The 12,771-nt window shown below is 35.8% G+C and overlaps 1 protein-coding gene across 1 annotated transcript in view; it reads right to left on the bottom strand.

The window, feature by feature from the left end:
- LOC109109539 (unconventional myosin-Va-like) overlaps positions 1-12,771 on the bottom strand; it is a 60,790-nt gene that overhangs the window by 23,753 nt on the left and 24,266 nt on the right. Inside the window, 3 exon segments of the mRNA XM_042774975.1 lie at positions 783-941; positions 8,644-8,727; positions 12,393-12,518. Of these exon segments, the coding sequence (XP_042630909.1) occupies positions 783-941; positions 8,644-8,727; positions 12,393-12,518 (369 nt within the window).

A 12,771-nucleotide genomic window follows, 5' to 3' on the forward strand; every position in this document is an offset into this window, starting at 1 on the left:
TAATTACTGATTATAATGACTTATACTTTTTTTTTTTTTTACGCATTGCGTTGTATATCGTGCGGCGTAAACATAAAACCATGTCTGCATTTGTGGACAAACAACAAGCGTACTCTACACTGCTCAAAACTTGCATTTGAATCATCAGTGGCAAATTCTTTAAATATGAAAATGTACTTACAGGCTGTGAGTCAGAAGTGCCAGTCTGTCCTTGCAAAGTTGTAATTGCCCCACTTTATAGAAACTGTTACTCTCACAGGAAACAGTCCTCCGTAAAATGCGCTGCACACACTTGAATATTTGGGTTGAACTGTTCTAGAACAGTGTTGTAAATACAACTTAACCACTGATTTCTAGTTGTGTCCTATTTTTGAAGGCCAAACAAAGTAGTTTCGCTTTCACAATGAAAGACACAGCATCTCCACGACATGGCGGCTGCAGCAACAATACAACAGCGAGAATATAAGTTACGCCTTCTTTCTTTGCTTGAACATTTGGAGCGGTGTTATCCAAATCTTCCCAAACAGTGATGTAGACATGTGGGGGCGTGTTTAAATGAGGTGTTTTAGGAGGGCATGGATGAGTCTTAACTTTTATAAAGAATATCTCTTTGGGTTTAAGACTTTAGTCTTTGCAACTTTAGGGAACCTTATCTATGCGCGAACAGCTTGTAACACTCCAAAGAGTAAGGAAAACTTGAAATCGCATCATATGACCCCTTTAACTCAAAAATACAATTCATAAATGTATTCAGTAAAAGCAAGACGAGGGTAGTCTTTCACCTGCAGTCCAACTGTCTTCTTGTGTTCCTTGCTGGCTTGGCCTCCTTTGTTCTTGTCTGGTTTGACGCTGAGGCGAGTGCGTCCTCCAGTAGCAGGAACAGCACCAGTCGGACTTCTAGCTTTCTCCTCATCCTGGAACAGCTCCACCAGCAGGTCAAACTGGGAATTACAGCCAAGGCTGACTTAACATACAAGCCATGGTAGGTGTTCAGATAATTAACCAGAGGCACTTTTTGACTTAGAAATGAAGCAAGGATCTTACTAAAAAAACTGTCATTAGCTATTCAAAAACATAAATAAACTCAATGTTATTTTGCTGAAGCTACAATTAAATCCAACTGTCACTGCTGTTCTGAGTTCTTAACCCTGTTCTATACACCATTTAGTTATTTACGGGAATGACAACCGCATTTTACTAAAGCTACAAGCCCAAGAAGCCATGGTTTACAGTGGAAACTTTTTCGCTCACATGCAAAACTCCTGATCATGCAAATTCCTGTTAGAATAATTGGATTTCATCCATGAAATTTCACAAAGCAACGATAAATGTGACTGTTACTGAAATACCCTTAGCTTTCTAAAATCACTGTTAACTATAGCTTCACAGGACTGCTTTTATAAAATGGCCGGTTAGTACATTTACCTGGCAAAGTTTATTTAAATAAATGCACAGAAACAGTAACACTAATGTAATGATGTCACAGGTATGTGTTTATAGAGTATTTTACAACAGCTTTAAATGCAGCTGAGTTAATCATAATGAAGGACCAGAATTATCCATTTTATAAAAGAAAATTTACTTCTGAAAAATCCAAGTAGTTACAGTCGAATTCTCAACTGAACTGTGTTAAACGGTTAGCATTCATGCCCTCATACAGGCATGAGACACTGGATTGTTTATCACTCCCAAAACTTAGCAATGTTTTATGGCCTTTGTTACCTGAACTAAATGTTTACACTCAAAGTACCACTTTTAATCCACAGAAACAACATAGTAAATAACATTAAGCAAATTTATTCATTATTAACAATTAAGCACATCAAGGCAAGAAAACTTTAATAAAGTGGAATAGTAGTGAACAGAAAAGGCCATGTACTTAGATACTGTCCCTGGGCTCTTGTTTACATTGATCGCTAAGAGTTTGAGTACTGAGGAATGCTAGTGCTGGTACTAAGCAGCATGCAGCCTAAGCAAGTGTCCTTATGAGACCAACAATTTAAACATCGAGCCCCAACACATAGCATACAAACAAACTCCATCACTATGTTATGCCTGCACTTTTTAGGTCTTGTATAGTACATATGGATGTCTTTGGCTGTTGCATTGTTAAAGGAACAGTTCACCCAAAAATGAAAATTCTGTCATTATTTTTACACTGCATTAAATTGTTCAAAACTTGTGTGCTGTTATTTTTATTGTTTCCCAGTAATTACCTAGATTTCATCCGAAAATATTTTTACACTTCTCATGATGTAAAAGATGTCTACCATTTTGCTTTGTGCCATTTCTTTCTCCAAAAAGCATCTGCCAATCAAAATAAAAGCCAATTATTTAATTAAATAAGTGTTGCATGGCTTGTCTCAGGGCACTGTGTTCAAGTTTAACTTGCATTTGGGAATACAACGTGCGACTGTTACACTTTATTTTTAGATTTGCATAATTTTAGCATTTCTGTGGACAAATGATTACAGCATTTTACTAGATTTGTTATGAGATGTGTTTGTAAACCTGTTTTACAGAAACGTCTCAGGTTACGCATGTAACCATGGTCCCCTGAAAGGGAACAAGATGCTGCGTTCCCTAGTGGACACTATAGGGACTGCCAGCAGTAAGACCGATATCTGAAGCATGTGTAAAACAACTCCAATCCCATTGGCCCACGTAGCCTGTGACATCACAGGCAGGCCTGCTAATACGTCACCAACAATGTCTGAAGGAGACATGAGAACAGGCCCTAGGCATGGCGAGGGGACGCAGCGTCTTGTTTCCTCTCAGGGAAGAATGGTTACATGCATAACCAGAGACATTGCCTTTATATGAAACTCACACTGCTTCCTCTGTGGTTCTCAACTGGTGTGGCCATGGAACCCACATTTTCCCATGGTCATCAAGCCGCAACCCATTTTGTTAGAAGATTATATATATATATATATATCTATATATATATATATATATATATATATATTATATATATAATATATATATATATATATATATATATATATATATCTATTACACACACACACACACACACACACAGACACCACACACACACATAAATAACCCATATACAAGCAAAATATACAAAACAAAATAAATAAAAAGCAAATGTAAGAATATGACTAATACCGATTAATAAACAGCCTATAAGGTAAGGCTAGTCCCAAACTGGCTTTTGTTAAGTCAGTTAGGTTGGTATGAGCCACCAGTCATTTAATCGTGTACAAAATAACAAAAAGTGAAAATAACTTTGCTTTTTTGGTTTATGGAAACAACAGTTACCATGGTGAATAATAATAACATGAACTGTTAATGTAACATGGAAACTGCTCCTGAATAGAATGAATATCATTCCTTCATGCAAATCCTTCCCAGCTAACAAAGTACCAGTTATGTGATTTATTGGTGTTTTACTTTTATTTCACACGTTGCATGCTCTTGCAAGTTCTTTTGCACTTTAGTGAAGTGATATACAGCGTGCACCGAACTTGCTACAAGCACATAATGTCTGACAGGACAGGTGAGAGACTTTTTATTTCGTAACAAAAGACATTTTATTTTGAAACAAGTTACGAAAGACTTTTTATATCTCATCTGACTGCAGATACTGAATCAGTACAGCGCGTTTTTCTCAGGCGCTCTTTACTTAATGGTGGAGTAAGGGATTTCTGGTAGCCAATGTTGACATTTGAAATCACCAAAACAAACACGCCCCTACCCCAAAAGGGTCCCGCCCCTATTTTGATAGCTCCGCCCCACATATACATACGCAACCCAGGCAACGATTAGTTTTGTGAAACAAAGCAAAACCAATGTTACCCCAATGTTATATATATATATATATATATTAGGGGTGTGACGAGATCTCATGAGATCCGATGTGTCTCGCGAGAAAGTGACGATATCCTCACGTAGACCTTTCATATATATTTGTATTACACTGGCCCTTTCAACAGTGGTATGTAATGTAAGGTATGTAAGATATTATGTTCACATCAGGCAAGTGGCCGCATGATAAGTGGGAAAATTATGCAGTGAAGTCTTTATCCCGTCATAAACGCAGAATTCACAGTTTAACGTGGATTTTTGATTTTTTTTTTTATTAATTAACCAAAAGTAGGTATGTACACTTAAATCAAATCATGATATGGACTAGTATCTGTAAATATAAAGCTGCAAAAGTCGATTAAAATATGAATTCTGCATGTTCTGCCTGTCTCTGTTTATGAATTGCGCAGATGCGCGGTTTACACACACACACTGAAGCGCACGTGACACTTGTGGTGATTTCAGCGTCTGCCGTCTCACTAAATGAGGACGTAAACACATGAACAACATCTCCAGAACTGCTCTGAGAGTCACTTCATGAGCATTTAACGGTTTGATTTGAGTAAAACTAGCGTCATATCACATACACAGAACTGGAAAGGTATTCACGGCAACCCGTCAAAATAAAAGTCCGGTTTGAAATAATGACAATAGAACAATAGAATGTACACAGCCTACTTCTACTGCTACTACTACTACTAAAATGAAACAAACATTATTTTAAAGGAATAATCACACAACATTTCTTCCATGTTTTAATTTTAATATTAAATCCCCTTTGTTTGCCAAAAAATAAAGTTTGCTTAATTTTCAATAATAAAATGATAAATGATGAAATTAATGTGAAAAAAACAAAAAAAAAAAAAAAAAAAAAAAAAGGGGGGAAATTTATATGCCTTCATTTGATAACCAGAAAAATGTAAATATTCAACACAGAATTTCTGAGGGAAATAAATTCATAAGGTTACTTTAAGAAAAAAATTAAATGAATAAATTAAGTTGTTTCATGCATTCAAATAGTTAGACATGCTAAAGCACATAATTTGGTAACAATAAAAAATATAAATAATATGGTGAGAAAAAATAAAACATTTCATAGGGCCCTAAACATGTAATTTTTGTTAAACCTTTAATAAATTGATGTGAAAATGTATACAGCAGTCAACATTTGAAGTGGATCAAAACCTTTCATCAAAGTTGTCCTAAAACCTAAAACCAAAATGTGTTCTTGTCTTAGGACAACTTTGATTAACTGTTTTGATCCACTTCAAATGTTGATGTATACTATTAGGATTACTGTATACTATTAAAAAGGAGTTGAGAAATTTTTTTTTTTTGAAATTTGACATTTTGTGCAATTACTTGCCTGTCAGTTGAGTTTGTGGCAAAAACTTTAACAGTGTTTACATGTTGTTTATACCTGCATAAAATTTATTAAAATGATTAATTTCATAAAGTACAATTTGATTTCAAAATTAACCTACAGTTTTATTTTTTTTTTCAGTTGAATAAAAGAAAAATTTTCCCTATATATTTCATCGAGAATTTCTTTTAAAGAGTCATAAAATCTCATCTAGTCTCGTTCTCGTGAACCCAATCTCGTGTCTAGTCTCGTGGGATAAGTGTCTTATCACACCCCTACTGTCAAGGTCCAGAAAAGTATGAAAAGCATCATCAGAATAGTCCATCTGCCATCAGTGGTTCAACCGTAACATTTTGAAGCGACGAGAATACTTTTTATACGCGAAGAAAACAAAAATGATGACTTTATTCAACAATTTGTCTCCTCTGTGTCTCTCCACATCACCGTAGCACCATTTTTCTCCAAAATGGCTCTACGGTGATGTGGATGTCTGCAGATGGCCTCGTATACTACCGAGCACCCGCCTGTGATGTCACGAGTTACATGGGTCAGTGGGATTGAAGCTGTTTCACACATGCTTCAGACACTGGTCCTGCTGGCGATAGTCCCCATAGTGTCCGCTAGAGGACACAGTGTGAGTTCCCTATAAGGGAACTCTACAAGCTCTTAATTTTGCTCTCAAAGTGTACCATTTAACCTTTTCTACCAGGGTGGAATGAGATGATAATGCAGAATAATATTGACAGAATCTTTATTTCTTTGTGAACTGTCCCTTTAAGAGTATAAAATAAGTACTTAAAGGACAAACAGTCCAGCTGAAGTCAAAACATTTAAACTCCGAACAGATGTTTCATGCCGTTGGGGTGGTTGAGTTTGTTTGGATGGTGTTAGAAGGTTCTAGAGCTGAAGCAGGATTTATTTTCCTATAGAATCAATGCAGTACTGAGATTTTGTCCTGCACAGCAGAAAGCAATAGACTGAACATGCTGGCACACACACACACCTCTCATACGCACATACATCCAACATGCATCCAATCTTAATTTTTGTATAGCAGGACAGCAGCGATATTAGAGAAAGAGAGAGAGAGCTAAAGATACTTAAATGCTAAATTTTACCTTCTGCAGGGGTACAGGTTGTCATGTTCACAAACAACACATATAAAACATGGCACAACGATGAGAAAATAGAAACAGAATTAACAAATACAGAAAATACAGATACATCAGACAGATGTATATAATGTACTGGCTGAACAGCAAAGCAGCTCAGACACCAGCTCTGAACCATATTGCTATGTTGGCTGTTATTGGATAAACTAGATTTAGCTTGTTTTCTAAATTCCTAACCTGAGACTTAACTGTCTAAACAGAATTCCTCTCAGACTATGGCCACATTAATCTACATATATATTTAAAAATGGCAAATTTGTTTTAAACCGCTCACAAAACATCATAAGAGCTCATTGAGATGATAAGAATAGATGAGCAAAATATCCCACAATGCATTTTAGGCAGAAGTGTTCTCTGTTAAGAGCTTTATAACTCTGCAGATTTTATACTGTATATGCACAAAGAGATATACTGCACACTAAAAGACAAGGAAAACATTAAAAAGCATCATATGGCCTTTTTTAAGTTAACAGCAGGCACAATGCCATTACAAAGTGTTTTCAAATATATCTGAATTTATGTGGACAAAGCCTTACAGTGAAGCTTGAAAAGCTCTAGTCTTATTCATAGTAACTATATAGAAACAAATGCAGAATATTTTTCTAAATTTCCCCTTTCATGATCCATGTAAGAAAAATGTCATTCTATTAGGTTTGGACTCACTTGAGAAAACATAACTTTTCCAGATTTTGTCAGGCTAATGTCAAATTTCACCTTGATGAATAAATTAACTGAAATGATAAAGGCACAATAAAAGATGAGGAAACATTGAAAAGCTTTAGAATTTTTAAAGATTGTTAGCTGGTGTCTGGCTTTATTTCTAATGCATAAGAACATATACATGTGCACATGATAGATGGTAAGGAAACACACACATGATGATATGAACAGATGATCAATGATATGAATGCGAAGCAAAATGAATATGATAAAACCAGCTGACCTGTGGAACAAGTGAAGTGAAGGATTTGGATTAACCACTAACAGACTGATCTGGATAAGGCCTATTACTGGTATTAATTGTTAATATCTTTTGAAATAATTCTTGACTTGACTCAGTTTGAGGCATTATTATTATTCCCAGGCAGTTTGGATTAGTACAGCATGTGTTTGCTCTTACCACACACATTTACTGCCTCACGCTGAGGAGACAAAACGTTAGAGAGCATTCAGAAACCTCTAAATACAGAATAAAATGATTTTTACAAAGAACCAAAATGCACTTAAAGTTCACTTACATTTTCTGAATCATTTTGTAAGTATTACAGTAAATATTAAATTATCCATCCTGATAATTTGAGTTAATTAATTTCCAAGTCTTTGTATTTAATTATGAGCTATTTTTATTATTATTTATTATGTATTTTATTTGACCGTGGAAACCCCTGCATTTTTTTTTTCAGTCTGCCTGCATTGCCTATGTCTTAATTTCCACATGTGTTTGAATACCTTCATGAAAAATCCACAGAACACACCCATACCCCTGAAGGCACAGCTGACGGAATGAGAATCGACTTCATAACACGAGCAGGTGTGCAGTGGCGTTCTGTCTGAACCTGCCTCATTAAAGAGCAGTCAGAGCGCAGAGCCATGCTAATGCTCTGTGTTAGAGCTTCAGAACAGCTCTGATCTGTAGATCCTGCGACTCAAGACTGTAGTGAACTAAGACAAGGATATCCAAACAACTAGAAATATGAACATATACTCCCTGAGCTGTGTACATATGTTGTAACTGTGGCAATGGACTGCACTATTGCTCCTTGACCAGCAGATGGCACCCTTCCATTGACCTTCTCAGCTTTTAAGCCTCATTTAAGGACAAAAATCTTGGAAGAAAACACCCTGGCTACAGGTAACACTGTAGGTTGGTTTTGTTTCACTATACAGGCAATACTTCACTAAAACCTCCTGATGTCGGGTTTATAAACGGTTACATTACAAAGACAATTTGACCCTTCCTGTGCATTTTCCACTTTATCATTGCATCACTAGTTCATAAGCTTATAGATTCAGTTTATACATTATATTTGTAATAAAAAGAAGAAAATCAAGTAGCTGCAGTAGCTACACAATGTGACAAACATACAGTAGGAACAGGATACTAGTCAACTAAATTGCACTGCATTGGCCCCTTCCAGTGCACACAGCTTCATTAAGAATAATGGGAATTGTCTAGTTTTGTTTTGTTCCAGTTTAGACTTATTCAAGGTGTTGAGGGCATTATCTTTCTGCGAAAATTAACCAGTGGCAACATCAGACTGACAGATATTCACTCACCTTACTGGCCTTCAGAACATGTATCTGCTCCTCATTCACTGTGTCTTTATTCTTCTCCAGAAAACCATCACACTGATACTCCACCTGACAGACACACACAGACACGTCAGGTTATCCTATAAGAAAGAGAGTCCATGAACAAGCATCCGAATAGTATTTTTCCCCCAAGTCAGCAGTGAGATTACATGGAAAGCAAAAATAAAAATAAAATTGAATTTTGAAGTCTTCATATTGTAAAATTTTAGTAAAACTTTACAATAATTACAATAAGGTTTTAAACATATTGTTATTTTAGTATTTTTGAGATACCATTTAGTTATTCAACACTATAGCTGACATGAAATAAAAAATTCTGACTGCAGTTTACACCATTTGTTAACCTAGGTTAATGTTAACTTCTACATACATTAGTATTAGGGTTTGCACGACTACTGATTTCTGCTAGTCGATTTATTATTTAGAAAATACTTGAGTTACTCGACTACTCGTGGTTCATGCTACTGTAAATGAAAAGACATGAAATAGTTCTTATCAATAAGCGCCTATTAATTCATAGCCTAATGCAACAATCAGATACATATGTAAATTGTGAAAAACTATATAATTATAACATAACCTATTTAAATTTTCATGTAACGGCCGGTATTTGTATCTGTAACAATCACAAAATTATTCGTATCTACATTCGGATAAAACCAGGTGGAACGTCGTACAGTTACTTGATAAGACCGTTATGACTCTTTTTTCATAGTTATCACTGAACAAGTATGCCGTGTTAAACTAAAATAATTATTAATTTCTAAAAATATATTTATCATGCAAGCAGAGAGATGTCATAACAAACCTTCAGTAATCATTTAAACATGACTGAATTAATTCAATTCGCACATTTTCATTATGCAGAACTCTTTAAGTGAGTCTTTTTTTTGAATTTCACTAAACCAATGTGTGTGTGCCACACAAACCAAATGGTTTTTGAGAGACTGAGATGCACAACGCGGCTGTTTGATTGGTGAGCGCACTGTGCTTATTCCATTCATTCATATCATATCATAGCCTAAGGTTTAAATCATCACCTTTTAAATATATACAAATAATAGAATGTGTATGATGTAATATTATAGGTGATATTACTCTTGTCAAGCTCTGATTTCTGAGAGATGCATGGAGAGGCAACAGCAATGCAGTGGTGTTTGATTTGCACTCTTTTCATTCATAAAGTTTATATTCATTCACTTCACACTCTACTGCGTGACTTTAGAGGTCTGTGTATAATATTGCGCTGATCCCCTGGCTCAACTGTTATCTAGCAAACACCAGCCTGTGCCAGCCTCAGCCGAATATTCAGGCAGAATTATTCCTGGTCCGTTATTCATTTTTGAAGCCATTATCCGTGCCATTCTGAATAAGGTATTCTGCTTCGGGCACACCCCTAATTATTACATTACATATTTTAATTTTACATGCAACATAGCAAAAGTCATAGAAATTAACAGCTACATGCAAAATAGTAATGCTAAAATTCACGTTGTACTTGCAGACTCTGTGCATGCATTATGGTTAATGCATGGTCGAGTAGTCGATTTTTTCTGACAGCGCCGACTAGTGGTTGAAGTAGTCGATCACTCGGCTACTCGACTAGTCTATGCAAGCCCTAATTAGTATAAACATGAATTAAAGGGGTCATATGATGCGATTTCAAATTTTCCTTTCTCTTTGGAGTGTTACAAGCTCTTGGTGAATAAAAAAGATCTGTAAAGTTGCGAAGACTAAAGTCTCAAATCCAAAGAATATGTGGTTGCCGCAAGCACAAGGTACGCTCCTTCATAGAATCCGCCTCAAGCTGGCTGCGGCTCACTCTAGGCCTCCAGCCTCTGCTCACTCAAGGCTGCGGTGTGTGACGCTGTTTCGTTGAGAAAGCGAGAATACTTTTTTTTTTTTTTCTTAAAGAAGAAAACACGACTAGAAATCATGTTTATATCACGTTTATAATGGGTTTTATGTTAATGTCTTGTCACTCCGGCCGGACAAGGCATCACAATATGTTAAGAGGCATAACATTTCCGTCACACGCTTGAGGCATTCGGCCAATCACAACGCACTGGATAGCTGGCCAATCACAGCACTCCTCGCTTTTCAGAGTGATGAGCCTTGTGAAAATCGATGCGTTTCACAAGGTGGGGCATAGAGGAGAAACAATAATGTACAGTATGTGTTTTTTTTTTAACCTTAAACCGCATAAACACATTTCATTACACCAAATACACAAAATAATGTTCTTTTTAACAGCATCATATGACCCCTTTAAACATTAACATTATTAAATCACCACAATATTCTTATTTCTAATGGAATATTGTAGTGTATTTATAAATGATTAATTTGTGCACATCATTATATATATTTTAAACATACATTATATGAAAAAAAGATAATCTCAACTTAAATTTCATGCTGACTTAATTGCTGCAAAAAATATTAATTGGAAATTCATGATGTTGTACCTGATTAACTAATCTTAACCAATTGACTTCTATTATAAAGTGTTACCAAGATTATAAATAAATTAATTCATTCATTCAACTTACTTTTGTTACCCATCTCATTTTTATTTCAGAACAAACATCTGGGATCAGTTAGTTATTGTACTTAAATAAATCATAACTAAGAGCTCTATTAACCTCCCTGTTTTCCACTGGGCATAAATGGCATGTTATACTGTATTATGTAACCTATTCAATTTATAGGATTTCGAGTTGCATTTATATTAGCAATGCTGATAAGAGAACGAAGTGGTGTCTGATTTAACCCTGAGAATGTTTGAGAAAGCCCCTGCTAATGTTCAAACCCTGACTCGACTCTGTGTGTCTGTGAATGTCTGTCACACACTCTAAATGTGTCTTATTACCCCACCCCCTTCTCCATAAGTGCTTCCTCACAGATATTGAACACCCTTTCTAAAAACAGATCTGTAGCCATCATGAACTCATGTGAGGACATTTGCAGCAACTCTGTGTCATAAAAATAGCACACACAGGAGAGTCTTGTGTTAGCATGTTGCTAAGCTAACAAAATGATACTCATACGTTTTTTAGAACTATTTCACAATGTCTTAAAATGCTAGGTCTGTTTCACATATAATACATCTTTGACCCATCTGACAGAGCTTTTGCAGTTATACAAAATTAAATATTGTGATCTATTTTATATGAAGTAGATAACATGTACATCCAAATGGTAATTAATCTCCAGGTAAACTGCATAAATCGCCTGGATTCAGTCAGATTTATTGAACAGGAAGCATTTGTCTGCCTGTTACTGTGCATGAATCTTGACAACACAACTAAATTGTTCCATAATCGTATAATGCTTTATAAAAGTCTATATTACAAAAAAGATTGTGTTGATAAAGTGAAACATTGTCAGTGTTTTCTGTTGAGTTCCGCATGTGTCACAGCAAAAATAGGCTCAACACCAAAAAATTACTTTCAGTATCACGTCTAGGACGCTTCTGGGACACAGTGACACAGTGACACTTGGGTTATGCAAGCAGTCTGAATGCCGTCAATCTGTTAATATGTTGAAATGATTATGCACTGTTTAGATGCAGTATGAATGAGGCAGCTCATTAGGTTTTAGAGAACGGAAATACAATTTGTCTGTTTAGACATTGGTATATGAAATGGCACACACTGTGAATATCACAGTTGATCAGAAATGAGGTGTGTGAGGTGTGTGTGTGTGTTCACCTTATCTGCAAAGTGCTGAATAATGAAAGCTTTATTGGACATCCGTGGTTTTTCAAAAAGTGCACACGTCTTCAAATGAGTGTTATACAGTTTTTGAGCCCAGGAGTCATCAGAACCCTTCGGCATCTGAGAGAAAGCGAGAAACAGAGAGGTTGTAAAGTATATTAAGAATGAACAGTAGTCTCAAACAGGATAATGCAATTACAATTACACAACACAGTATTTGTTTGTTTGTTTGTTTTTACAGTAGCGCTGTCAAAATTAACGCATTAATGCATGGAATTAATTTTTTCAGTTTAACGCATACAAATATTTAACGTAGTTAACACAGGCGTAGAGCTAGGGTTGGCCATCCCACTCACAACTACTGCTTCTGACT

This window comes from Cyprinus carpio, chromosome A18 (assembly GCF_018340385.1).
Source record: "Cyprinus carpio isolate SPL01 chromosome A18, ASM1834038v1, whole genome shotgun sequence".
NCBI classification, from domain to species: Eukaryota; Metazoa; Chordata; class Actinopteri; order Cypriniformes; family Cyprinidae; genus Cyprinus; species Cyprinus carpio.